Source organism: Haemaphysalis longicornis, unplaced genomic scaffold (assembly GCF_048455015.1).
Source record: "Haemaphysalis longicornis isolate Haplotype H1 unplaced genomic scaffold, Haemaphysalis longicornis Haplotype H1 scaffold_10, whole genome shotgun sequence".
Classification (NCBI taxonomy): Eukaryota; Metazoa; Arthropoda; class Arachnida; order Ixodida; family Ixodidae; genus Haemaphysalis; species Haemaphysalis longicornis.
This window is the reverse complement of record NW_027526204.1, coordinates 79050647-79077593: the sequence shown is the minus strand read 5'-3', so window position 1 is coordinate 79077593 and position 26947 is coordinate 79050647. Positions and strand designations below refer to the sequence as shown.

At 43.9% G+C, this 26947-nt stretch overlaps 1 protein-coding gene across 3 annotated transcripts; it reads right to left on the bottom strand.

Annotated features, from left to right (window-relative positions):
• Positions 1-1659: 1659 nt before the first annotated feature.
• On the bottom strand, positions 1660-26947 carry LOC144158822 (XK-related protein 6-like). Of its 3 annotated transcripts, none has more exons than XM_077689981.1 (5): positions 26174-26942; positions 16554-16768; positions 10876-11164; positions 7732-7963; positions 1660-3905 (listed from the first exon to the last, which is right to left on the bottom strand). In XM_077689981.1, the coding sequence occupies exons 1-5, from the start codon at positions 26719-26721 to the stop codon at positions 3684-3686; spliced, it is 1506 nt and encodes a 501-aa protein (XP_077546107.1). In that variant the 5' UTR covers positions 26722-26942; the 3' UTR covers positions 1660-3683. The 3 variants fall into 3 exon arrangements, with proteins under 3 accessions (XP_077546107.1, XP_077546109.1, XP_077546108.1); XM_077689982.1 differs by lacking the exon at positions 1660-3905 and adding an exon at positions 9144-9178 and having other exon boundaries at positions 7867-7963; positions 26174-26947; XM_077689983.1 differs by lacking the exon at positions 7732-7963 and having other exon boundaries at positions 3767-3905; positions 26174-26947.

Sequence of the window (26947 nt, the reverse complement as noted above, 5' to 3'; positions counted from 1 at the left end):
GTGGAGTCATAGCTTGTGATTTGGGAAACGATTAGTATCAACACTAACAAAAATACCGCAGGTATAGATGCCCGACCTGAAGCAAACTGCGAACACTGGCACTTCAGCGCTATTGCAGAGCCCTTTATGGAATTGCGCGATAAACAAGATAACTAAACGTCCGTCTATGAGATGGTAGCAACCGTGGTCAGCAGACTATCTTCAGTTTTAAGGCCCTGTTCTGGAAACGTCGTTGTCGACGTCATGAAACACCATTTAGCTGAAGAATTGAAATTTTGGCTTGAAATGTTTATTTTATGAGTGAATAAAGCATCGTTTGCTGCCCTACAACCGTAAAACTAGTCAGGGCACTAAAAACACCACACAATTTGAAGAAAACAAATTTGCCTTTTATGTACATGGCCCCTTCAAAGGGGCGGACAGCCGATTTTCGCGGAATGCATGCCGTTCAGCTCGTATGAAAGGAAGCGTTTAGTGTACCATGGTTATCGCAAACAAATTTTCAAAAAATAGGCAGAATATTTTGTTTTTTTAACTAAAATGTCTTAGGTCCAAAAGGTGGCGACAGACAGTGTTTGAACGTGACACTACCTTACGTGTCTTAGCAATGCCATCGGTTCGAACGCTTGATTAAAAAACCACACGAAGGAATGCGAAGTTTTGCATATAATTGCTGTTTAAGCCGTCGACAAGTTTTTAAATGCCTCTCCTATACTCACCTGCAGTTAAAGGTATGTTGCCGCACGACCCACTGTCATGCTTGCAAGCATTTCTTTTGCGGGACATTTATTGTCGGTAGCTCTAAAACTTGCGATTTCAAACGTTCGAGGGCGATATCAGCTAAATTGTTTGGGGTTAATGAGTCTGAAGAGATGGCCTTTCATTCGGTCTGAATAAAAATACTCGACAAAAATCGGTTGTCGGCCATTTCACGTATGGGCACTGCCACATGCTGTCAATGCTGTTAGATGTTCTGCGCAGAATACACAAGCTCGCACAATATTTACGGACCGGTAACTATGACTGCTTTAGAGGTTCTGCGAAAGGCAGCACTGGTGCAACATTTTGTCTCCAGAAATACTTTGCGACACATTGACAGTAGTTGCCTACAAGAACACTACTGATCAGGCAGCTGCCTTCAACGGCTACTAGTTTTTGCAGGGGTATCGATACCTGGGCCGGATAGATAGTCTAGGTGGACTGCACCCAGAATGCAACTGTTCAATTAAAATGTTGCCTTCACGTTTCATATACGGGACTCTGTTGTGCAAAGTTGATGTGCTTGCATTTGCAGTATAAAACCGTCGATCAATATTAATAGAGTGTAAAAAGAACCATAATTGGGCAGCACGTATTGTTCAAATGTATCGCTCAAGTACAGATGTAACACGGTGACTAAACTTTCTTCCCGCTGCGGCAGGCGAAGTGTATTAGCAAAAAGTGTCATGAGAATTATTCTCTATGCCTCAGATGGCTGGGTATTTGAAGGGCATCATGAGTTTAAACTTAAAACTGGCAGGGCATTACCATTACAATGAAACTGTGTGTTTGACACTGGGAAACATTTCATTCAAAATTTATTGGGTACATTGGTATCAAGTGGAACGTGGTGATTTAGTTAAACAGGAAACCGCCATACACTACCATAGACGAGTGATTAAAAAATAACAACGGCTTTTTATTAAAACTTTATTACGCAAAGTGGTCATTCAGGGTAAGTGATACCAAAACAACATAAAAAAGCCATTCTCAGCATTTTGAGACAAATTTTGCTTGGGAGCACAAAAACTGCCTTCATTTCACGGCGTTAATGGCTTCATGTTTTGTTGTCATACCCACACTCTTGTAGAGCAGGAACGTAAATCTTAAGGGCACTGGGTAAGCCCTATACTTCCAATGCATTTTGGGGGCATTTTGGGGTACAATTTTCTCGGCATATACCAAAGATATCTACCTCGGAAAACATATTCTTCTTTCAAATTTAAGCTTTTTTAACTGTACCAGAACTATTAAAATCAGAACAAAATTAACCGTTTTGTAAATTCTCTCCACCAGTCCCTAAATTTTCACTTTATTTGCATATTGGCAATGGTGGGATAAAAATCCGCTGCCTGCGTATTACAATTCTGGCACAGTAGATGTGACAACTTATGTAGACGACAAGGAAAAAATCGGCTGGTTATCCTGGAAGATATTGGAAATAATGCTGCCTACGTAATAAAAAAACATTGTTTTGAGACAATTGAGTTTGAAGTAATAAAAGAGGTAAAAACAATACTGTTTTGTCACAAACACCCCTTGAGTCGTTTATTTAATAAGTACCAACTTCGTAATCACCGACAAAGTCATCTTTGTTTATGTTCAGCCTGTCGCGAGTCCTGCCTTGCCTACTTTATGAACTGTCGTTCAGCTCGGCTTGCAAACTATCATTGCTTGAGTTAAACCTCTTTCAGCCTCTCGATGATGGTGTTGAGCCCAGGGTTCGGTCCGAATTACTTTAAAATTCTGGCTCGTACGTTGCTATCGTCATTCAATGAACGAAGAGCATCCATTGTGGCAGTCTTGAGAGTGTGAAGCCCAACAGAGAAATGTTTTGGTGTGCGACTCCAAAGAGCAATTTGGAAAAAAAAAATGCGCACTGTCTGTGGATTGCCTTGCTTGGACAATCAGCTATGCAATGATTGCCAAGCAATTTCTTTACTCAGCTGGTTTCAGTAAACCGTTTTGATGTGGAAGTGGAAGTTTCTTGACGAAAAAATTACAACACGGACCACATTCTAAAAATGGACGTAGTCACATACTACTTGCTTACGGAAAAACTGTTTTTGATCCAGAAATACGACTTTCTATCTAAGCGAAGTGTGAATATAGAAAATGTGCATAAGCAAATGAACTTGCTTATTGCGAAGGAAAAAAACGTGATTTCTTTTTATTTCCCCTTACCCTATGCCCTTAAGAAACTATATAGGGCGAGACCCGCCGCATTCTTTCAACGTGCCTGTATGTGCATAGATAAACGGTTTAATAATTATCTGAACCCGTAGAGCAGGTAGTGCGAATTACGATAAGAGAAATCCGAATATTCATATTACACTTTTTATAACCCGTTGTACACTGTGCGTTTATCCTACAAAATTATAGGCAGCTAATTGTAAAAAAAACCCAAATTATTCACATCCGTGACAAAGCCTGTGGTTTTAGTTACGTGTTGCCAAAATTGGCGATCGGTTGCTTTGGCGTTATGCTGTTGTAAGAGACCCACTGGTATTTAAAATTTCAAGTTCATATAAGGAACCTAGCGGGCATTGGCGATGAGAACACCAGTGCACCTTTTGGCATTTTTTTGCTGCACATACCTCCCAGCCTAATGGAAATTTAGATTTCTTTTCCCAGGTGCCCGAGTTATAGTTTGTAACTGCTGTTAGTATTGCCACACAAACATGTGTCCTGAAACCAGGTAAAAATTGAAACCTGATCCCCCTGAACTTTGTTGGAGCCAGTAATTTTTTTAATGGCGGCCGTTAACATGTTTCCGCCCGTTTTTACGTTCACGCTTAAACATTGTCTTAAGACGACACAAGTTTTCACTGTGCCAGCGACTAAATTCATAAATTGCAAAGCAAGAATACCCTTAAAACGCAACAATTTGCTTTGCCAGATATTGGATGTTCCTTCCTTGTGCGTCACCTCTGATGGTTGCAGGTGCTGTCTGTGCCCTTGTCAGAACTTCTCCGTTTCTTGCTGCATGAGTCGTGTACCGCAAGAAGTTCGCGATATATGTCTCCATAGTGATGGTTGATGAATCCGTTGTACGGAAGCCACCAGTCAAGTGTATCGCAGTACTTGCTCCGGAAAACTATTGCCATTAATCTTACCCCCAAGTGTCTGTGGAGGCTCCATTTCACCTGCGCAAACAGTGACCTCGGTGAAATCTTGCTGTATCACAAATGTGTCCACCTCTAAGATTCACATAATAAAGGAATGCCACCTGAGTGGGCTAACGTAATACATCCTTGCCAATGGCTTTCAAATAGATATTGTAGTAAAGCGCATGTCAAAATGCCAGTTTATAGGACGTCTTGAACATTGCAAAGGTCAGCTAAAACAGACCCTATCAGCGTTACGGGATCTACCATGCAATAATGTGTGTGTGCATGTTACTGGTTCGAAGAATTATTCTACCTTGCTACTAATATACAACCGAGAAAAGTAATACGAATATAGTCTTTGCATAAAGTATAGTCTTTACATGTACAGTCTTTAACTATAGTCTTTCAATGTCGTCTTTAAATAAAAAGCTTTTTTTGGCTGGGGAGAATTAGTTCAGGCGTGCGCTGCGCTCATCGAGCCACCAGCATAGTTATAACACATTAGATCACATGTGCGATAGTAGACCAGAAAGTCATACAGGTAGGTAGAACTGGGAGTAGTAGACAAATGTCTAATTTTAACTATTGAGATTAAATTAGGCCACATTCTTAATTCTGACAGGGAAGCAGAGCATGCGTTGATAAATTTTAACTACAGATACGCTGTTAAGATACTTGTCGTAGATAGTAGGCTGAGGTAGTCTTTTGTAAACTATACCAGGCAACCAGCAGTGTGAGGCAACTACCTTTTTCCCTTCATTCCTATTGGTTCAAATAGGCCATATTAGTGGCGTTGCTCCTTTCTTGGCTGCTTGTTATTTCGTTTCAACATAGTGCTTTAAGCTTGTTGCACTAACTAGAATTTGTTTCCATAACAATATTTCCAATGTTTTTTTTTATAAAAAGAACAATTCCTACACAGGCACTGTTATCTACTCGTGTATTATCCCACACGCACTCGTTTTCCTTTGTGCTAAGTAATGCTAACACGCTGACACTGACTGGGAAAACACAGGATTAAGGATAAGGGGATAATTCGTAAGCCATTTGAGGTTTGCTGACGCCTAGTCTTGCTAAGGAGACTGAAAACGCCTGCACAAAATGCTTGAGGAATTGCAGTCCAAAAGAAGGGCCATGGTGATAGAAATAAATAAGATAAATTTAAAGTTATGAAGAATAAACATGCCGGAAACGCCCTCTTCGGCATATGTGACGAAATGCTAGAAGAAATGTAAGAATGTAACTATCTCGGACAGGTGGCCCGTGATGATTCCAACCACGAGAGAGAAATTCCGGGCAGAATAAGTATGAGATGGGGAGCATTTGGAAAGCGCAACAATATATTAAAAAGTGCGCTACCTATATCACTTAAAATAAAAATATACAACCACTCCACCCTGCCGGGAATGACACACAGAGCTCTAACTTGGCGTCTTAGTAAACCACTGGAAAACAAACTCATCGTGCTCAACGGCTATGGAGCGCATATTGGTAGGAGCAACGTTGAAGAAGAGGAAATGAGCCTCCTGCATCAGAGAACAAACTCGAGTCAATGATAACATGGTTGAAATAAAGAAAAAGATATGAACTTGGGTTCGCTCTGCAGTGCGAAGAACTGACAGCCGGCGGACCACAAGGGCAACAAAGTGGATACCAAGAGATGGAGCTAGAAGAAGGAAAATTCGCCGGCAGAACGTAGACTGGAGCAGCGCATGACAGGAGCGTTTAGAGGTAAACCGGGGAGAGTTCCTCGTCCTGCAGAAGACCAGAGTGGGCTGTTGATGATGATGATTAACCATTTCACGCTGTTAGCAGTGAGGAAACATGGCTGTATATGCATATGCGTGCGAGACTGCCCCCAGGCCTTTGGATCCGTAATTAGCAGGCGGAGAACGTTTTGCTTAGGTGAAAATAAAAATGCTGACATAAAAGTGAATCAATATTTTGGTAATTCTGTAGTTGCCTCAGTGCTGCAGATGAGTTGGCGCAGTACCATTATCCTACGTATCTCTGCAATTGATGCGTGAACAGACAGCGATGAGATATTATATGCAATGCAAGGGTACTGCTCGATTTCCAGTGAGCATATTTGCTAGGGAAGCAGTTAACCTCAGTGAAGTTCCCCCGAACTTAAGCTGCCAGAAAACCTCACTTAGCTTTTACAAACAAATTATCTGAAGAACATTAGAGGAAAATGTTGACCTAATGCATTTGAGTCCATAGTTTCTAACGTGAGCCCTTGTGAACGGCACTTAGTCGTCTAAAAAGCGAATAGAGAGCAAAAGCACCCTAAATGGGGAAAGACAGACGAAGGCAAGTAACGCGGAAAAATTTCCGATTTCCAGTTGGCAAACATTGTTCCTTCTCTTCTACATGACTTTCTGTAAGAATATCACTAGGATGATGTCCATCAGCAACAGTAACATGACTGTGTAACAGTCTTGAAATGCTCGCATTTCAATCACTCCTGCCTGTTTTAATGCTAAACCACTAATCAACCTGGGTAATTAACCCTGGGTAATGATAAAACCATTAATTAAGCAGCGTCTTGGCACACGAAATATGGCCGACGGATGGCGGAGTAAACAGCCGACCCCCGGCGCGAAAATAACAAAGGTCTGATGACAGGATGAAATGGGGCCATGAATATTTTAATTGACACAACTTTCTTTCACACAAATTTTATCAGCAAAGTAACTATTTTGGTTTAAAAGAAAGTAGGATTACTTTTGCCTCGGTGTATTTGCCTCGGTGTACATGAATCCCTGAGGCCACCATAGTCTGATGATTCCAGCTGATCGGAGAACCAAGGAAATGGGTAGTGGCTTCCGATGCGGAAACATACGTTTCGGGTATATACTAGAAAAATTGAGCATGGTAATTACTAGAGAACGATACATTAGGCAAAAAGGCTTATTTTTTGCTTGAGTCGGTACCAAGTCCGTACCAAGCTTACATTCATAAACCGAAGGAATGTAAACGTTTTGCAATGATTGATTTTGTCTATAAGTCCCCTTTTTGAAGTTTCATGTCTATACAGGATCATGAGGGCCTAAAAATGGGTGCTACTTATTCTTTTTGGGGGTTTCTTTATTCCCAATTATGATTCCCGCAACTCCGCGTTTGTCGCTCGCCATTTGCGAGCAGAATCCGCCTGCAGTGCCAGTCATACTGAGACGAGAGAATCGTGCTCCATTAGCTACCATTTTGACCTCATGTTACTCTGATAAACAAGGCCGACAGAGCCCTATAAGCAGCGACAAGGAAGCCAACCTCGCCACCGGATGGCTTTGATGTTATCACTATCAGCACGCACTACTTCGTTCTATGTACTGTCGCGATTAAAACATTTAGCCTATTATTTTCAACGCAATAAAAAGGCACCTTGGGGGAAAATCATGATAACATTTCACCCACGAGAGCTTCAAGGTGATGCTATGAACATGTTCCGAGTCCGCTGCAAAGTGGCAGGAAATGGGTTCTGATAAAGGAAAAGTTTGCGACTACACAAAAGCGACAGGAATTCAAGGTGAGACTTCTTTCTTCATTAGCCAGGGTAGAAAAATTAGCATCAGACGTGATGGGAAATTTCTCCGTAAGAACTTAAAATAAATAAACCGAACGGCCTTGCATTGCATCTTCTCAAATTGTTTTTTTTGTTTACTGTGAATGTTATATAGTGAATGCTTTCGCATTCGAGGGACTGCTTAAGTGATCTCGAAATTTTGTTGGCCCTGATTTCCCTTACCCTGTCCTTCTCTTGTAAGTTGCGTTGTCTCTGTGCCTTTCCAGGATTTTTTAAAGGCGTGAAATGAAACATTGATATTAGAACCAAGAAAGGGGATATGAGGATAGTACCCACCGTGATGATTATGCCCAACAGGTACAAGACTTGTACTACAAAAAGAATGGTTAATGTGGGCCAGGTGTCGAGCACGCCATAGGAGAGCAAAAACAAAACCAGCCAGCAGTTTTCCACAGAGGTGCAGAAATAGAAGCCGGGCAACCAGTAGCGCTCCAATGCATGAGGTGGGGCAAGGTAGCAGAAGTTGAACAGCCAGCCCACCAAGATAATGTGCAACCACTTTTCCACCCTGCAGGACGGAATTAAAGATCAATTGTTACGTACAGGAGTTAGTGTGAGCACGGCATTTCTCAAATGGATGTGGCAGGCAGGGTTGTAAACCACGGACAGAGAGACCCCCTCACCCACATAATTTGCTTCTATAGTTCATATCACAAGCTAGCTGCAGCACTGTGGAGGCTACATTGTTGTCCCCCTCAGGGTGCCTAATTCACCGCGAAGGAAGCGACAAAAGGCGCCGGGGCCGTGCGGTGCCACTTGCCGAGAGGGGAGAAGGGAGTGTCCTTTCAGGACCCCCTTCACGGCTGATTAGGCACCCTCAGTGGGCGCACTATTGATAACAATGTAGCCTCCACAGTGCTGCAGCTAGCTTGTGATATGAACTATAGCCGGTTCGACAGGATAATACAAAAGGCCGGCATGGCAGCACTTTGCAAAAGAGTTTTGAGCTGCCTTTTGCAGCATGTCCACATTGATGGTCTTTCCGACACAACGTCGAAGCTGGGAGTAGAAAGCAGCCGCTACTGACTTTCGTGCACTTCAGAAAATCGATTCTGCAGTCTTGCTTCTGAATGTGTTACGCACTTCCCTTCCTTGACCGGAAAGTACATGGAGAGGAGAGGTGAGAGAACGCAAAGAGACGCTTTTTATTTTGCCTAAAATGCCTTTTTTGTGGGTGCTAAAGGGTTTGGAGAGGTGGACATTTTGAGAAGAGGGGGGGGCGCAAGGAGTTTAAGAATTTCAAATTTTCATCACAAATATTGACAGCTCTGGTCAAACAATGGGCATTTTGGGGCTGCTGCGTAGTGATAATTGGCAGGTTTTGGACAAAATAAGAAAGCCATAAGCGCAAGCACTGAGTCCGAAATTTGCACGCAGCTTCCAATCTAAAACTTCAAGGTCACTTGTTCAAGCTCCTTCTCACGTCACAAAGTGGCGGGAGGTGCGGCCCACTGCTGCTGGTGTGGCTCTAGCAGGGCTGCTTTCAGTTCCTCAGGCGTACATTTCAAACGGGTCAGCCGGAGAAATCGGTGGCCTAGTGGGTGGTAAACCAGAAAAAGTGGGGGCATTTCCACCACCGCCCACTTTCGGGAGAACCCTGCTGGTGCATATAAATTGCACAGTAAAGCATTTATTTACTGCATTGGATTTTTTTACGTGTGATTGTAAATTATAGTTGGTCAGCTTACAGATTTTGGCCAGGTCTGTTGCAAGCAGCTGCTACCTGCGAAGTGTGGGCCCCCACAGAATAGGCTAAGTGGCTAGCCATGTGGTTCAGTCAGTGTGCAAAAAAATTTCAATAAGAAAACAATTTAAGGCGCGGGGCCAAGCCAAATAAATGCAGGTATGCGCACAAGAATCACAACAGAAACTTTTTTATGTGATTGATACAACACACTAGCTGTTACGAGAACTAATTCAATATTTCAAGCAGAAAATGTTTTCCTTAATTGTTCTAAATTTAAATATGGCATGAGGTACACGTAAATCACACTGACAACTTTTGTGCATTGGCACAAGTTATACGTTTGATACCCTTCACGTCTGCATTATAATCTGTTGTATATGATTGTAACAAAATAATTTGCTCAGTTCAATGTAATGAAGTTTAGAAAGAGCTCTAAAGAGGCGGAAGATGAAATGACCGCTACTGTTGCACTCACAAATGTACTGGACATAACGCTACCCTACTCCAACCTGAAACCAAACATCAGAAAAAACCTTCTCAAACCATGACAAGCAGACTGGACTGAACAGAAAGACGACAAACTACACTTCATAAACCCACTTTTGGGACCACACACCACTGACACACAACGCACACTGAAGTTAACTTATCTAGACAGGCCACACCCATGTAACACACTCCCACCGGCTTACGGGAACTTCAAGACTCCTGCGTAGCAGGTGTGGAGAGGGCCTATTGGTAATACCAGTGCTAATTCAACGCAAAGCACTCGGTACAACACGACACAAACACCTCACCGAGTTTCACTCAACTGTGTGAAGTTCGGTGAAGTGGGTGAACACTTCCCCTGACAACACATCCCACGGCAACCAACGTTTTTCCTGTCAGATGATTCAATGTGTTCTGTCAAACGCCTTTTGAACTATTTACAGAAGTGACATTTTGAACCTAATTTTATACTACGCATAATTAGAATCTGGCCTTCTACACCAGCCATCGTCATTATCTTTGATTGATTTTACTTTTGTTCTTGCTAACCTGTTTTAGTTTTTACGTTTTTATCTCACATATATAACAACTCCTTTGGCGCTCTTTAACCTAGTTGGTCTTCACTATTTATATCCAACCATTATCATCATAATAATCATCCTCATCAAGAGCTCAGGATCCAGTTTTACCAACTGTCGTGATGTGCTGTGGATAAACAGCCTTTGTGGTGAGTGCGGTTTTGACACTTTCCCGTTGTAGTTTTAGACGTGCCGTATTTTAACGCAGGAAATGACGGGACCATACCTAGCCTTTTATTTTTCAAAGCAGAAATTATAAAGACTTGTTCACGATAATTTGGTGTTAATTTTTGTGAACGTATTATGGCCTGTTGGAAGGTTCAATGCATGAAAGAAATATTCATGATGGCTGGCAAGTTACGTCTGAAAATGGAAGCAGCACTCACACTCGCCCCGTTTGGTGGCTGTTCATTGTAATCTTTGTTTTTGAATTGCATGATTTTCATAACTTTCTTAGAGAAAGGTGAGCTGCAACTTCTTCATGTGTAAAAAAACTTCCAGCTGTGGGAACGGCTTGAGTAAAGCCCAATTTCCCTTCTCATTGCGACTCCTAATCCATTCTGACGGCCCCAATTCTTGTTCTTGCCCTGTACTCCAGACCCACCACGAATAATTCTCTGTTGGACCTCAGTGGATCCTTCCCCCAATCCCCAAACCTCTACGTACCCATTCTCAACGTGGTGCTCCTTCGCCATTAGGAGAATCCAAACGACCACGATGAGACCGCGCAGAATGAACAGGCCACCAATGCTCCACGGGAAGAGGGAGGCGAACGCTCCCAGGGCCACGACCCGGGGCCCCACCTCCAGCAGGCGCCACAGGAAGTGGGCGAGCGTGTCTCGCCAGAAAATGTCACCCTTGTCTAGGAACATTAGCGCCATGGACTTCCGGTAGCAAACCAGGGAATATGCCACCGACCCCATGGACGTCCCGATCGACATGTACTGGGCCTTCACTGCGAAGCGAACAACGGGGAGCGCATTCAGGTTCATATCCCGTAAGTACCAATGACGCATGGCACCTACAAGGGATGCATATTTACAAGCTATATTCCGTAAAAGGCTGCCCCAGCTGGGAGCCTGCTTTTTAGCAGAAACTTGATTAAAAGCATGTAAAAACGTCCAAAGAGAAATAATAACGGGCCAAACCTACCAAAAATGGGTAGGCAAGCTATGGGCCAGGCAGGTTTGAACATATATCCACTTGCTTTTTACAAGGAACATCAGCCGGCTAGAGTTCCTCAATAGACCTACCCTGGAAGCTACTGCCGGGAGCTGTATAGGGGAACTCTAGAAAGGCTGGCGCATTGCGCTTACTAGGACCATGCTTGAGCATATATACTTGTGCTTCCTCTTGCAGGTGGCAATCTTATGAACCACGTACAAATCCCACAGGTGCCGGCTCTTATTCCGTTATAATAATTATCCTTATCTAACCGACGTGGCCGAAGCATGGATATCAACAAGACGACTTTACGGATTGTACCCCCTTCACCGCACTGCTGCTTCAAATTTCAGTGACGTCAGCTAGACGTGTCAAGAATAGGAATGCCAAAAAAAGCTCAATAGACGCAGGAGCCTCCATAGAATACATACATTTCATATACTGAGCATATTATTGCTTTTCGCTGATGTATGAAGAAAGGCAGGCCAGGGTAAGAATAAATTTGGCACCTAATGAAAGGCGTTGACGCGTTTTTGTTTGGTACACTCACGATCTATCCCAACGGCTGAGCACGTGACCCTGATCTGTGAACGGCTCGACAGAATGCGCCGGATATGCCTTTCAAAGCTGCCTTCCCAAACCCATCTTCTTTCACCCGAATTCTTTTAGTCATTGATCTGAAGCATAATCCGGGAACAACTGCTCAATCAGCCGACACAGAAGTTCTGCGGTTGTCATTACGCTTCCGGATACTCCTCGTTGCAATATATCGTAAAAGAGTACCTTCAAGCTTCTCACTGCGATATATGATAAAAGGGGAGCTTTCGCGGATTAACCGGGTTGTGTGTATTATACAACGTGCACTTAAAGGGACAGAGTAGCGGTTATTGTGGAGTGCATGTCGCCTGGCTCGTATGAAAGTCAGCATTTTATTTATTTATTTTATTTATTTTGCACATACTGCTAGCCTAACAAAGGCTTTGGCAGGAAAGGATACAGTAGTGAAAGGTCAAAAACGTATACATGAACATTCACACATATATCACAAAGAGAAGCAAGGGGCATTTGCCTCGGTTGAAGCGATCATAACGATAAGACCCATGCTGCGACATACACAATGCGACATTTTCTCACGAAGCAAATTCAAAAGCAAAAAACAAGCGTACATATTACGTAGTAACAAAGTAATGATTAGACAATCCGGACAGAAAAGAGTCAAGGGATGTACAATCAACAAGTTCTTGGGGTAACATACTCCATTCTCTGATTGCTTGCGGAAAATAGGAAAAGGTGAAGATGTCGCTGTGAAATCTGTATTCGAGTAATTGTTTATTGTGTTTTGTTCTAAAATTCCTTGTATCGGAACGTGTTAGGAACCGGTGTTTGTCTATTTTTAAAGAATTGCTCTCGAGAAGAAACAGGAATTTTGCTCGAAGGTATCTTCCGCGATCGCTGATTGTTGGGAGGCCAGCTAATCTTAACAGTTCAGTTGGTGAATCACGACGGCGGTATTTGTTATAGATGAATCTGGCTGCTCTTCTTTGTACACCCTCTAACTTTGCTATTGCACACTTAGTATATGGGAACCAGCATATGACGCCATATTCGATGATAGATCGAACGAGTGACGTGTATGCAAGTAGCTTGGTTTTTACCGAAGCGTATCGGATGGACCATTTGAGGGAAAGAAGCGCTGAGTGGGATTTAGTTGAGATGTATGACACGTGTTTGTTCCATTTTAGGTGAGAAGAAAGAATGATACCTAAGTGTTTGTGTCCATTGACCCTTTGTAGTACACTTTGGTGGATTTGGTACGGAAAAAATAAAGGATTTTTCTTTCTCGTGACAGTCACGCAAACAGTTTCTCCTACATTTATCGTCATTTCCCAGTCCTGGCACTACTTATTAATTTTTTTGAGCCTCGTTCAAAACTAACTGATCCTTCACGGTGTGTATTTCTTTGTAGATGATACAATCATCTGCGAACATGCTCACTGTTGCTTCTATATCTTTTGCTGTGTCGTTGATGAGAAAAAGGAAAACAATAGGAGCCAGAACTGTGCCTGAGGCACACCAGATAAGACGTCAACACATTGTGATGACTGGCCTTCGAAGTGAACGGACTGCGTACGTCCTGACAAATAGTCTTTTAGCCATTTAGTTAGAACGCCGTGCCCGAAAATGCTTTGCAACTTATAAACAAGTTTTCGGTGCGACACATGGTCGAAGGCTTTCGATAGATCCAAGAACGCAATGTCGACCTGACCACGCTTATCAATCGATGAAGCTAGGTCATGCACAGTCTCTACTAACTTAGTTACTGTCGACAAACCGCTCCTAAATCCGTGTTGGTTAGGGTTAATTAGTGAATAGCTTTCAACGAAAGTTACGATGTGTTTTAGTATTAAATGCTCTAAGATTTGGCTGCTGCACAAGTCAGCGAAATCGGACGAAAGTTAGAAGGATTTGAAGCACCACCAGACCTGTGTATTGGAATTATTTTAGCAATTTTCTCTCTTGTGGGACCTCGCATATTTGTAACGATTTTGTAAATATCAACAGTAAGTGTCACGAAACCCATTCAGAATACCTTCTAAGAAAGGGATTTGGAATATTGTCAGGGCCGCTGGATCTTTTTGTATCGAGACTGAGTAATAAAGACAGAATTCCTGCTTCCATTATGGAAAGTTCGCCTGCTACCTCACCTATGCACTGTGTGGTCACATTATCTGGGATAATCTTATTGTCGATGGTAAATACTGCTTAGAAAAAATTATTAAACTGAGTAGCTTTGGTTAAGCCTTCCGCTGGCAACAAGTTGCTCCGCTTAGTATCCCTAGATTTGAGGTAGTGCCAAAATTTATGAGGGGCTGTTTAATGAAGTTACTTAACGTTACATCCAAGTACTTTTGTTTAGCTGTTTTCACTGCTGTCTTCATAATGCCAGACAATTCGCTCATTAGTTTTGAGTAGTGCATATGAGAAGTTTCTTTGTGTCTAAGCGTTCTGAGCCTTGAAATTTTGCGTTTTAAGTGTATAATTTCTCTTGATATCCATGGGATCGATTTGCGTACGGTCGTAATTTTTCGTGGAAGGAATTTTACGAGACAGTGGTTTTGAAAAGCATCCAAAGGTTATTAGTTGACATTTCTTCGTCGTTGTGACACCGAAAGAGTTCAGGATAAGATTCTTCTAACAAATCGAGGACACTGACGCCATCAGCGTTTGTCCGGTCATATACTGGGTATTTTTCTTTCGGGCCTGTGGCGGGTTATATAGCGTTAAAGAGCATGTGGTTGCTTTAGGATCCGCAATTCCAGTGACTGTTTCCCAAAAAATTGTGTTATCTGGAACACTGTCCTTGTTACTGGGGTAACCGCGAAAAATTTATAAATAAACAGGCGAAAATAATTTTAATTTGCACTAAAATTTTTTATGTCAGAAAGGTGGCGACACGTAGTGCCTAAAAATCACACTACGTTACGTGTCCAAACAATTCCGTCAAATTCAACACGTGGTTTCAAAACCACATAAAGGAATAGGAAAGTTGCACAGTATTGTTGTTATAGCCTGGGACAAGTGTTTCAATACGTCTGTAAACTCACATGTCGTCACAAATGTGTTGACGCACGGCTCACTGTTTTGCTTGCAGCATTTCATTTACGATTTCGAAATTACGATTTAGAAATTACAAAATTTTGAAATTATAAAATTTCAAAATTACGATTTCGAAAGTTCTACGGCGCTATCAGTAAACCCGTTTCGCGTTACGGGGTCTTAATGACTCCCTTTCGTTGGGATAGAGAAAATATACTCGACAGAAATCGGTTGCCTGTCCCTGTAAACTATCTTTCCCCACTTGTTTCCTATGCCGGTTTGACCACTGGAAACTAAACTGTTATGATTCTAATATTTGTAAGAAGCCTTAGGTAATGAACAAAAACATGACTTTCCTACGCTTTTATATTGGTTTTGCAAAGAAAAACTATCATGCACTAATGTCTGCATTAGAAGCACTGGTATCCTCCGGATGAAATTGCTCAAAAAAGGCTCTTGTGCAGAAGAAATACTTTCACCACTGCAGAGGTCAAAATAAATGGGTCGACATGCGTAAAAATATTTCGAGGGCAATCGCAGAGCGATATGCAAGAAACCGCTCCCCGCGCGCTACTCCACAAGCAGCCAAGGAGAATCCAACATTCCCAACGGCACACACGTAGATGTCCCACTTATCCCTCGGTTCGTTCAATACTTAAGCCACACATTCTAACAGACGTTTTATAAACAGATTTTTTTCTGGTGCTGATTTATAAGTAAATGGTCAAATGTTGTTTACAAGATGAAGCAAGTTTGAGAAAGGGGCCGAAGAATGAATGCACGTATCGCCAGCGCTGACTTGTGGGCCATGTTTACTCCGCCGCGGCTAGTGCTTACACAACAGCTACTGCCATTTAAGATACTTCATTTTCAAATGGAAGTGTGGCGCAACTATTTGAAAAGAATTTGTATTCATTGCGTGATCGTCTACTGGTGTAGTAGTTTCCGTCCGCACGTGTTGCCGCTGGTTCTTACTTTCAGCTTTCATTTAAAGAAAAGACAATTATATGAACAAAAGCTGCGACGTTCTTCCTCTGACGCAGCAAAATTATGTCCAGCCACCTCATAATATAAATATACACAACAATTGCGGACATTGGTAAAATATAAAGATTACAGTTTCTTCCCTATTTGGCGGCTTTCACCAAGATATGGTCATATGTCACATGATTATTCGTTGTCTGTCACATGATTATCTGTTGCAACGTAAATTATGTACGGACACACCTCAAACGTTTGCTGCTATTTTGCAAACTATCTCACAGATAAATCAAAGCAGCCAGATGTCCTGACATTGCCGTCCAGTAGCTGAGGCATTGTATCGTGAACACAGAATCGTGAGCCCAGTGCCTGGTCACGACGGCTGCCCCTCCGATGGCGGTGACAAATAATAACTGCTTTTAATCGAGGGTCTTGCATTACGTTAACAATCGCAGGAGGTAGCGTGGATTAATCTGAATTCGCCCCAGTGGCAAGCATCAGAGCCCGGTAAAAAATCCCGTGAGTCTGTAAAAGTACCGATAAAAGACTGCAAAAGCGTCAGATCATGTTGAGCACTGGAAATAAGCAGGGTTTCAACTGACTTGTCCAGTCATCGGCCACTTTCTGGTCACGGCAGTCTATGAAGATTATGGAGATTTGAAGGATAGACTGCGGAATGGCCTCCAGGAAGCACTCAATCAGCCGCAAAGTGGTGGCGTCCGAGTTGGTCTGAACGCTCCGCCAGTAGAAGTCCCGCTGCTTGGAATCGCAGTTGATGTGGGTGCTCTTCTTCCGGTACACGAACGCCTCCACGTATCTGCATTGGTGACGATAGGATTAGGGACATTGTTAGAGCAACGAAAAATGAACCCAACCAAAGTTCAAACGTAAACTTGTACCCACTGAAACATTTTTGGTTCCCTAGAGATAAAACGGTAAGAGCACAGCGCCATTATGCGAGCCATAATCACAATGCATAGTCAGGATTCATTCATACGGCCCGTGCACTTATTGGCGTGTTTGTGTGTAGTTTCGTGCCATATTCAAGTCTGAATGTGCATTATATGGGCGGATGTGGAGGATATGGACGGACCCGGGAAAGGTACTCGGGTAAGCGCATTCGCTAGAGCGTTGCCTCATATGTCATATGCCAGCGTGGCCAAGAACCCAAATCAGTGTGAAACTTGGCCGAGGATATCAAGCAAGTATCCAGGTGACGAAGTCAGTGGTGTGTAGGTGAGTGTCATGGTGCGCGAAATTACGAAGGGCTGATTGAGAGTCTGAGAAGATATATACAGGCGTGGTGGTAGGAACATTCAGAGTAGAGTGCTCTATTGCAAGTGCAATGACATATTCTTCGAGGAAGGTTGAATCATGTTGGGGAAAAAACGAAGCTGTGGCAGTGTCTAAAGAAGGGAGTTGGAGAAATCGTGCCATCCGTTGCGTTTGAGGAGATGTCGCTAGCGTCAGTAAATATACGATGAAACCGCGGGAGAGCAGAAAATTACTTCGTTTGGAGAGGGCCTGAACACGCAGTGCACGACGAGCAGGCTGTCGAGAAGCATCCATGTTGCGGGGCAAAGACTCAACCCATAAATTAGCGAAAGTAGCCCAAGGAGGAAGTTCCAATGGTATGGGGGTAGTTTCGAAGTGGGGTAGTTAAGTGTGTTAAGAATAGCACGACCTTGGGCAGAAGTCTGCAGGCGTTTGAGTTGGGTCTGGCGATGGCACGCGATCTGTTCTTCAAGCGTATTGTAGATCCCGAGCTCCAGCAGGGTGCGCTGTAGGCGTAGGAGGGTACTCCCACAGCGATGCGGTAAAGTGTACGGAGGGAGGCTTCGAGAGACGAGAGCTGAGATGGCGAGGGATGCAAATACGAATTGTATGCAGTATACGGGACAGAACAAAAGCATCGATGATGCGGAGCAGGTGATGTTCGTGTAGTCCAGCTCTTCGGCTGGAAATCTGAGTCGGTACAGAGCTGCCCGCCTAATGTAAGGTGAGACCGAGGATCCGGAGGGTGTCAACTTGCGGTATACGGCTGCCGAAAATTTGCACCTGAGAAACAAAGCGGTCCGGGGCCACCCCGCGCTTGTTACTCACTACGAGTAGAGCGGATTTCGAAGGGGAAATAGACAGGCGGACAGATGTGACAGCCTTGGATGACGTCACACGCTTGCTGAATAGAGTGTCCTCCAGTTGGCCTGGGCTGCCATTGGTTGACCAGAGCGTGATGTCATCCGCGTATATAGAGTAGGAGAGAAGGGGGATAGCATCTAATAGTGGAGGAAGCAAAGCTAAAACGATGTTAAGAAGGGTGGGTGGCAAGGTGGAAACTTGAGCGGTACCAGCTGATAGATAGAATGGGGGGTGGTAGAGCCTGGGATAGAGAAAGAAGCTGTACGGTTAGAGAGGAAGGACCGGATGCAGGTATACATGCGAGATCCGCAGTTAGTTGTGGCTACGTTAGTGAGAATGGCAGTGTGCTGAACATTTTCGAAGGCGTGAAGAATTTCGAGAGCAAGAATGTCGCGGAGCGGTGACTGAGGAGCTACGAAAGACGTAAACGTCGTGTGAAATATGGAGGAGGGTATCCTTAGTGGATATGTAATGGCGTAATCCGGTTTGGGTAAAAAGGAGCACAGAGGTGCGAGAAAAGTTCCATGCAAGGTGCGTCAATTTCATACGCTCGAGCTATTTATCAACACAAGACGTAATCGAGGTACGGCGAAGATTCGGAAGAGTGTGTGGTTTTCCCTGGTTTCGAGCCAAATAATTTTAGAATGTATTCAAGACACCGGCAGTTCGCCTCTGAGCCAGATGTAGTCAAAGAGAGCCAGGAGCTCTGAAAGTGAGCTGTCGGGAAGGTTGCGGAGTAGTTTATAAGTTATTCGATCTTACCCGGGTGTCGTGTTGCGACGAAGGGCGTTGAGCGCTGGGCGCAGTTCTGTTACTGTGAAAGGCTGGTCGAGGGGTGACGGAGAGAAACCTCAAGATGGAAGCGCAGAAGCAGGAATATGTGTGCTAGTGGGGTACATGAGTAAGCACAGGTCCTCTGCTAGTGTGTTAGGATGTTGCTGTGTCGAGAGTAGGATGCGGGGAACAGGGTGGACCGGTGAGGAAGGTTGAATGAGTGAGCGGTGGAGGGACAAAACGTGCGCAGCGGACGCTGGGCGATCGTCGCAAGGCGCGCCAGCGGCCTACCCCACCCGTCCTGCCTCCGCACTCGCTGTAGTAGGCGCTTCTACAACAATCCCTGAGGTTTCAGCTACAGTCGCCACCAGCTCCTCGGTAACTGAGGGAAGAGGAAGCCATTGCCCTTTCCCTTACTCAATTACCTACCCGCAAAGATCATATTATCTGACTTCCAAACTGCGATGCGAAATTACACAAAGGGCGTCATTTCCGCAGCTGTAGGCAGGTGTAGGTTGTAATGAGACGGCACACCAAAATGCCCGATCTTTGATATCCCCGGCTCCCGTTTCTTTTATGCCTACACACGGCATCCCCGAAATGTCTCACTCGAACCTACTTACGTACCGGGATATACTCAACATTACCGCCGCCTCCGCAGGAACCTACCTCCCCCGCACCCTTCACTTACTTCGCTGGCCGCGCACAAGTGGCGGCTCTCACAAACTTACACTTTCCCACACCGCACTCTCCTTGTGCACACTCACCCACACCAATTCGCCTCCCCTCATGTGGCGCGCTGTACACTCTCTTCCGCTCCCTCTGTGAGTGCCCGCGCGACCCTTTCCCCCCTTTCCTCTCCTCACCTCACTGGGGGAGCTCTGACCTCGCAACGCAAGAAACCGTCATGGACAGAGCCCTGAACGTCCCGGGGGCCTTTTGGGCCTCCGCCACCCCCTACCCTGAACCAAATGTAAAATAAGGTGGCACTACTACTATTACTACTACATACGAACGCTTGGCGTTGTTTTGGTTTTGTTAACTGCCGGGTGGTCACCGCGAGGCCCGTGGCCACGTGCGCACGCTTGGCCATTTCTTGGTATTTTTAACTGCGAAGACAAAAAACTACGATTTGTTGAACAGCTTGACTGTTCAAACTAGTGCAGGAGCAAGAAGGCCACAAACTCTCTTCAGCATACACTAAACGTGAGCGCTTGTTGCTTTCCATTTCTTTAAAATGCTTGCACCCCTGTAATGTTAAGTGGTTGAAAAGTGTGTTTTCGCAGGAGAAAAACAATCATAAAGGCAATGAGCCTTGCTTTACAGCAGTCAGTAGGTCGCGAATTAACACTATAGATTTATTGTCGATTTATACCTGGACATTATTTCCTTTCTATCATTGGTTACATCAATGCACGGCTTCCCTGTTTGCACAACATCTTTGCAGTAGGCCTTTTTGCTCTCTCATTCGCTTTAGCTCTGCGTTGTTGTTGAAGATGCAGATTTACCGATGAGCCCAACTTGTAATGCTGCTACAGCTGTCACTGTTAAGGTAACGTGCTGTTGAAATCTTAGCAAGTGCTTCCCAGAGAGACCCTTCTCTTCTACTTGTGGTACCAAATTCGGGTTACTTTCTCCAACATGCTACCGCCAAACCACTGGTTTCCCCTTGTTGCCAAAGACGCCACTTGATGACAGGTGCCGGTTGAATTAAGACGTATGGTGGATTGCTATAACAAAATGTGTGCTACTGATCGCAGCGTTAATGCACGGCTAAACATTGGCTAACCAAAATGTTGTCTTGCACCTTACAGCTAATGACAATGGCCAAATACTCTTCGTCCAAGTGGCACAAACAACTTTAACCTAATGCTACAAGTGAATAAAAAAATTGGCTGCTGGTAAATATATTTTGCATCCTTCTCACCTATGGAGATGATCCGTGATTCTATAGCATTGCCATTTAAAACACAGAAAGAGAGGGTAAATGGCGTGGCAAATAACTGGCTCCATTTGTGAATGCTGTGCATCCGGAATGCGACCACAGCTCAATCGGATAGACGTGGCTTTCGAGACGCGAGGGACCCAGGTTCGATTCCTACCATGGGAAGCTTTGTCTTCTTTACGATTGACAGCACGTGTTATTCATGCCGCTGCAGACCCCGTACCCGTCGGGCCTACGAGGTAGTCTAATGGCTTGGTTACCGGTTTCATGGCGTAAATGTTCCTGGTTCAATTCCCGAAACCTCCCTACCCCGTTTTTTTCTAGAGGCTTCGAGGTTTCTTGGTACGACGGGCGGACAAAACTCGGCTTAAGCTGTTGTGTTGTTAAAAAAATAAGCAGCCCTGTATAGACAAGTTCAATACTTCTTTCAATGAATGGTATTTTCATTGAACGCCTAAAGAAATGTCTTCTGTACATGCCTAAATATTTAAACTACGAAATGACTTTTTTCCTGTTCTTTCGAGCGCTCATACACGTAACTTTTTCCGAAAGAAAAAAAAGCAATCAATGCCTGCAATACATGTGGTCATTCTTGCGTTATCAACAAAGCGATATCTTTAGAAACCAAGCTTTCTTATAGGGGTCTCGCTAGCCTAAGGGCTAGAAAGCGAACGGAGATAAAGCATACAAAATCTGACGGACACTGACTGGGACGCATTCTCCACTAAGGGCGTTCTGTAAAGACAAAAATGCGTTTTATTCATTGGAAGTATCGTCAGAGGTAAGAGCCAATTGATTCAAATCACTCTTTGTTGAACAATATGCAAACACAAAACAGCAAGAATGCAATGCAATTCGAAGCTTGCAATTTCTCAAGCTTCATGACAAGCTTGCAGATCATCCTTTAACGCGTCCTTTAGAAACGGAATAATGCTTCTGAGCACTATTAGTTCTTAAGCACGAAAGCAAGCTGCTTCAAGCAAAACATCTAATTTCATAAGAGGTTTGCACGAGCAGCTGCAGTGGCCATGGAACAGTGAGTCTGCAGTGAAGTCATGATGCTGGCTTTTTTCATTTATTTCAGAAGCTTTTTTTTCATCTTTAGATACTTACAGCCCACTTTAACTGGCTATGAACCATGTCGTACACAAAAAACACGTATCGTCAGAGGTAAGAGCCAATTGATTCAAATCACTCTTTGTTGAACAATATGCAAACACAAAACAGCAAGAATGCAATGCAATTCGAAGCTTGCAATTTCTCAAGCTTCATGACAAGCTTGCAGATCATCCTTTAACGCGTCCTTTAGAAACTGAATAATGCTTCTGAGCACTATTAGTTCTTAAGCAAGAAGCAAGCTGCTTCATGCAAAACATCTAATTTCATAAGAGGTTTGCACGAGCAGCTGCAGTGGCCATGGAACAGTGAGTCTGCAGTGAAGTCATGATGCTGGCTTTTTTCATTTATTTCAGAAGCTTTTTTTTCATCTTTAGATACTTACAGCCCACTTTAACTGGCTTTGAACCATGTCGTACACAAAAAACACGTATCGTCAGAGGTAAGAGCCAATTGATTCAAATCACTCTTTGTTGAACAATATGCAAACACAAAACAGCAAGAATGCAATGCAATTCGAAGCTTGCAATTTCTCAAGCTTCATGACAAGCTTGCAGATCATCCTTTAACGCGTCCTTTAGAAACTGAATAATGCTTCTGAGCACTATTAGTTCTTAAGCAAGAAAGCAAGCTGCTTCATGCAAAACATCTAATTTCATAAGAGGTTTGCACGAGCACCTGCAGTGGCCATGGAACAGTGAGTCTGCAGTGAAGTCATGATGCTGGCTTTTTTCATTCATTTCAGAAGCTTTTTTTTTCATCTTTAAATACTTACAGCCCACTTTAACTGGCTATGAACCATGTCGTACACAAAAAACACGTATCGTCAGAGGTAAGAGCCAATTGATTCAAATCACTCTTTGTTGAACAATATGCAAACACAAAACAGCAAGAATGCAATGCAATTCGAAGCTTGCAATTTCTCAAGCTTCATGACAAGCTTGCAGATCATCCTTTAACGCGTCCTTTAGAAACTGAATAATGCTTCTGAGCACTATTAGTTCTTAAGCAAGAAAGCAAGCTGCTTCATGCAAAACATCTAATTTCATAAGAGGTTTGCACGAGCAGCTGCAGTGGCCATGGAACAGTGAGTCTGCAGTGAAGTCATGATGCTGGCTTTTTTCATTTATTTCAGAAGCTTTTTTTTCATCTTTAGATACCTACAGCCCACTTTAACTGGCTATGAACCATGTCGTACACAAAAAACACGTATCGTCAGAGGTAAGAGCCAATTGATTCAAATCACTCTTTGTTGAACAATATGCAAACACAAAACAGCAAGAATGCAATGCAATTCGAAGCTTGCAATTTCTCAAGCTTCATGACAAGCTTGCAGATCATCCTTTAACGCGTCCTTTAGAAACTGAATAATGCTTCTGAGCACTATTAGTTCTTAAGCAAGAAAGCAAGCTGCTTCATGCAAAACATCTAATTTCATAAGAGGTTTGCACGAGCAGCTGCAGTGGCCATGGAACAGTGAGTCTGCAGTGAAGTCATGATGCTGGCTTTTTTCATTTATTTCAGAAGCTTTTTTTTCATCTTTAGATACTTACAGCCCACTTTAACTGGCTATGAACCATGTCGTACACAAAAAACACACCCGAAAACTCATATTCCTGTGTTGCCTTTTCCCAAGGCTTGATTAATCGACTTAGGGCTCCCAAAAAGATCCCGTGTGTACCAATTACATGATGTGTACCTGGGCCTATACCAAAGTTATGCGCTGTTGGCGTTGCCATTCTTGCCTATGTTCCTAGGTTTTACCATTGGCTTCGAAGCCCTATGTTATTCATTGAAAAAGTATCTCAGTGCTGTTCAACTGAATGCCTTCTTGTGTGTACTTTATGAGAAAAAATGTTGTTAGAGGCATGCAAATAGTAAGCGTAAACGGCAGCTCGAGGCCAAAGGTATTAAATTGCATGGTTGATGATATACCCCTTTGGCATCTACTTGCACAAACCCGAAAATTTCCTCTTTTTTTCTGCACTTTATTACGACTTTATACCCAGTGAACCAATCCGCTCCTCTTGAGCCGCACCCATCGTAATCCGTGACCTCGTGACCCGGGGATTCTTGGGATAAGGGGGTGTATCAGATACAGTCCCGCCGCTGTCCTAAATTGTCCGCAGAAAGTGTAAACCTGCGGGCTGTTATACCCGTGCCACACGTACACGAAAAACGACATTAAGTGCTTAGAAGAGCCATGAAGACAAAATACAAGTTGGGTTTATTAGAAAGATTGCTTAGTCCCGATAACAATGATACCAATATCATCGCAATCTTCGAACAAATAACGGAGATATTAAACAAAACGTGTGAAGAAGTCGCGACCCCCTAGCCAATTTCCTGCAACTGTTCTATGACGTCACGGAACCTTGTTTGTGGGATTGGCGGCCGCCTAACTGACCTGTCGCGACGACACATGACTGGACGTCTGTAATGGGGCCTCTAGTTCCATTTGACCGCATCACTTGAATGCTAACGTGCAGTTAACGCACTGAAAATTATGTTTTGTTGTTGGCCCGTATGACGTCATCCTTGCTCATAACACGTCCCTGTGGCGCAAAATTTGAAAGTTTTTAAATACTTCTTGCTTTTTTTCGCTAAAAAACATATTTTGGGGCTGTAATATAGCTGAGTGAGATACTGAATCCTAGTTCTTTCAAATTACACGAAGTTGTATTTTCTCTTAACGGCTCCTTTAATGCCGTTAGTTGTAATGCCATTATTTCGCTGCTACACGTAAACATCTAATTTCATTCGCTCTAATGACATTTTTGGTTCAAGGAGTTCCGCACAACCCATTTACCTTCACGAATGCCTTAAATCTGCCTACTTTAGAACGCGATGAGCACCCAATGAAACGAACGAAACTCTCAGCACCAGAGTGTTGACGCGGAAACGTGGCCTAACTTTGAAATAAGACGCCTTTTTGTGCACTGTTGGTGGCGAAGTTTGAAGAAGACGAAGTTTACGAAAACAGCGGCAAAAGGAAAAACATCGTGATAACTTTTTTGGAATGGGCTACCGCTGGAAGGCGACGGCAGCTGCTGAAACCAGTTTTAGAAACATCTCACACCATTTTTAAGAAAACACTATTTCTCATAACGTTTTCTTAACCTTTGTAACCCTAGAGGTTTTTCTATGCGTAACAACCTTTCAAATATGAAGAATTTCTCTTTTTGTCATGATCACCATCATGCCTAACACATTTACTGTCTGCGTTTTCGCGTGTAGCACGGCCCGCCAAATAATGTCATTTGGTATCTTAAGGCCTTATACACCTAATGTCATTTTTTGTGTACGTGTGGCAAGCGTATAAGTGGCATAAATAAATCTGGTCTTCTGCTGCTAAAAAGCGCACAAATTTTGCGCACGTAGCCGAGGGCGGGGAAGGGAAGGGGACATGGCCTTCTTCCCTTGGTGCGTGGAACCATGGCACAAACCCGTGTACCAACAAAATTGTGGTACATATGGATATGGGTAACATCGGACTGGCGACTGTTTACTACTGCGACATTAAATAAAAATATTTTCCCAGGTGCACCTGAATTTAAAAAAAGACGAAACGCCGAACAGCTGCAAACATTCAGGCCAGAAACGTCGCCGTCTTAAGTGAAGGAGGTGATCATATGCACCCAAAATAAACTAGTAACGTTGCCCAAAAATAGACTGCAGTCTTCCCTCTTAAAGCGCTTACTAAAATGACACATTAGCAAAACAGGGGGTTTTTGTACCAAAACCTCTGCCTCAACCTTCGCTTGCACACATACGCCGCCTTCGAAGCACTCGAACGATGCTGTACCACCGCCAGCGACTCACGTAACTTGCATATTTTGACAGCCGTAACTATCCCATATGATGCGGACACGAAGCAGGCGTAAATTATGAGCACAGCCAAGTGACATATGCAGCAGCGCTTTCAGTCACGCATGCGGAAATGTCGATGAAAAATAGAAAAAAAACGTGGAAAACAAACATATCCGCCGCGCCAAAAAACAAAACAAAAGTATTCTTCGCGGCGCGGCAAAAATAAATTCATTTTGTTTCACAAACTCGCCATAATATGCTAGAACAGGCACCCTTTGAGTGTAGCCATTTCTGTATGATATATATGCACGACTTCGTGCGTTAGCCTCAGACATATTAAAAGCAGCATTGATGAACTCCGACAGCACAATGACGCCCAAACAGCTAAGCGACGTCACTCCATCGGCGGGAAAATTTCGCCTGCAACTGAGCACTCACCTGACGACTAGTCCGAGGTGCACCCACTGCAAGGTGGTGAGGAGCTTGGACTTGTGTTTCCCGCGCTTTTTGACATCGTGGGAGTACCAACGAAGGCTTAGGATGATCGCTACGACTGCAGGGGCAATGGTGAAAGCTAGTGTGAGCCAAAAGTATGCATATTTGCCGTCAATGTAGTGCCGGCAGGCAACCCATACGTCCGAACCGGCGTCAAACAGGAAGGCCCCCACGGAGACCACGACAGACAGTCCGCTGAGAATAGGTCGCTTTAGCGGCGCCACCATGGGCGCAACCACCGAAGAGTATTCAACCGAGATCTCAGAAGGCGTGGCGTCCGAAGAGCACGCATTTTCAACCGACATCTCTGAAACCGGCGTCTGCAAAACATCCGCACTTTCAACCGACATCGTGGCAGCTCTGGTCTCCAAAGCACCCGCACTTTCATCTGACATCGTGGCTGCTGAGGCTGATCCGTTAATCTGCGGCTGGCTGTATTGACAGCATCGAGAAATAAAGCTTTGGCGCGTCTTCTGCGGCCACCTGCGCATCGGGAAAAGTACGGAGAAAGTCAGGTGGTTTTGTTTTCGTGTTCATCCGAGGTCGCTCTCCCCAGAGTTTGTTCGTGTACATAGTAAAAAACTCTACGCCAGTTGTAACCACATCCTAACAAAGGCGCCGAAGGCCGGCCCACCGAGGGCCTACGTCACTGCGCGGCCCGTCCAGTAAACAATGGTCGGCAGGCTGAGGTGAAGCAGACGACAGGAGAGCAAGCGA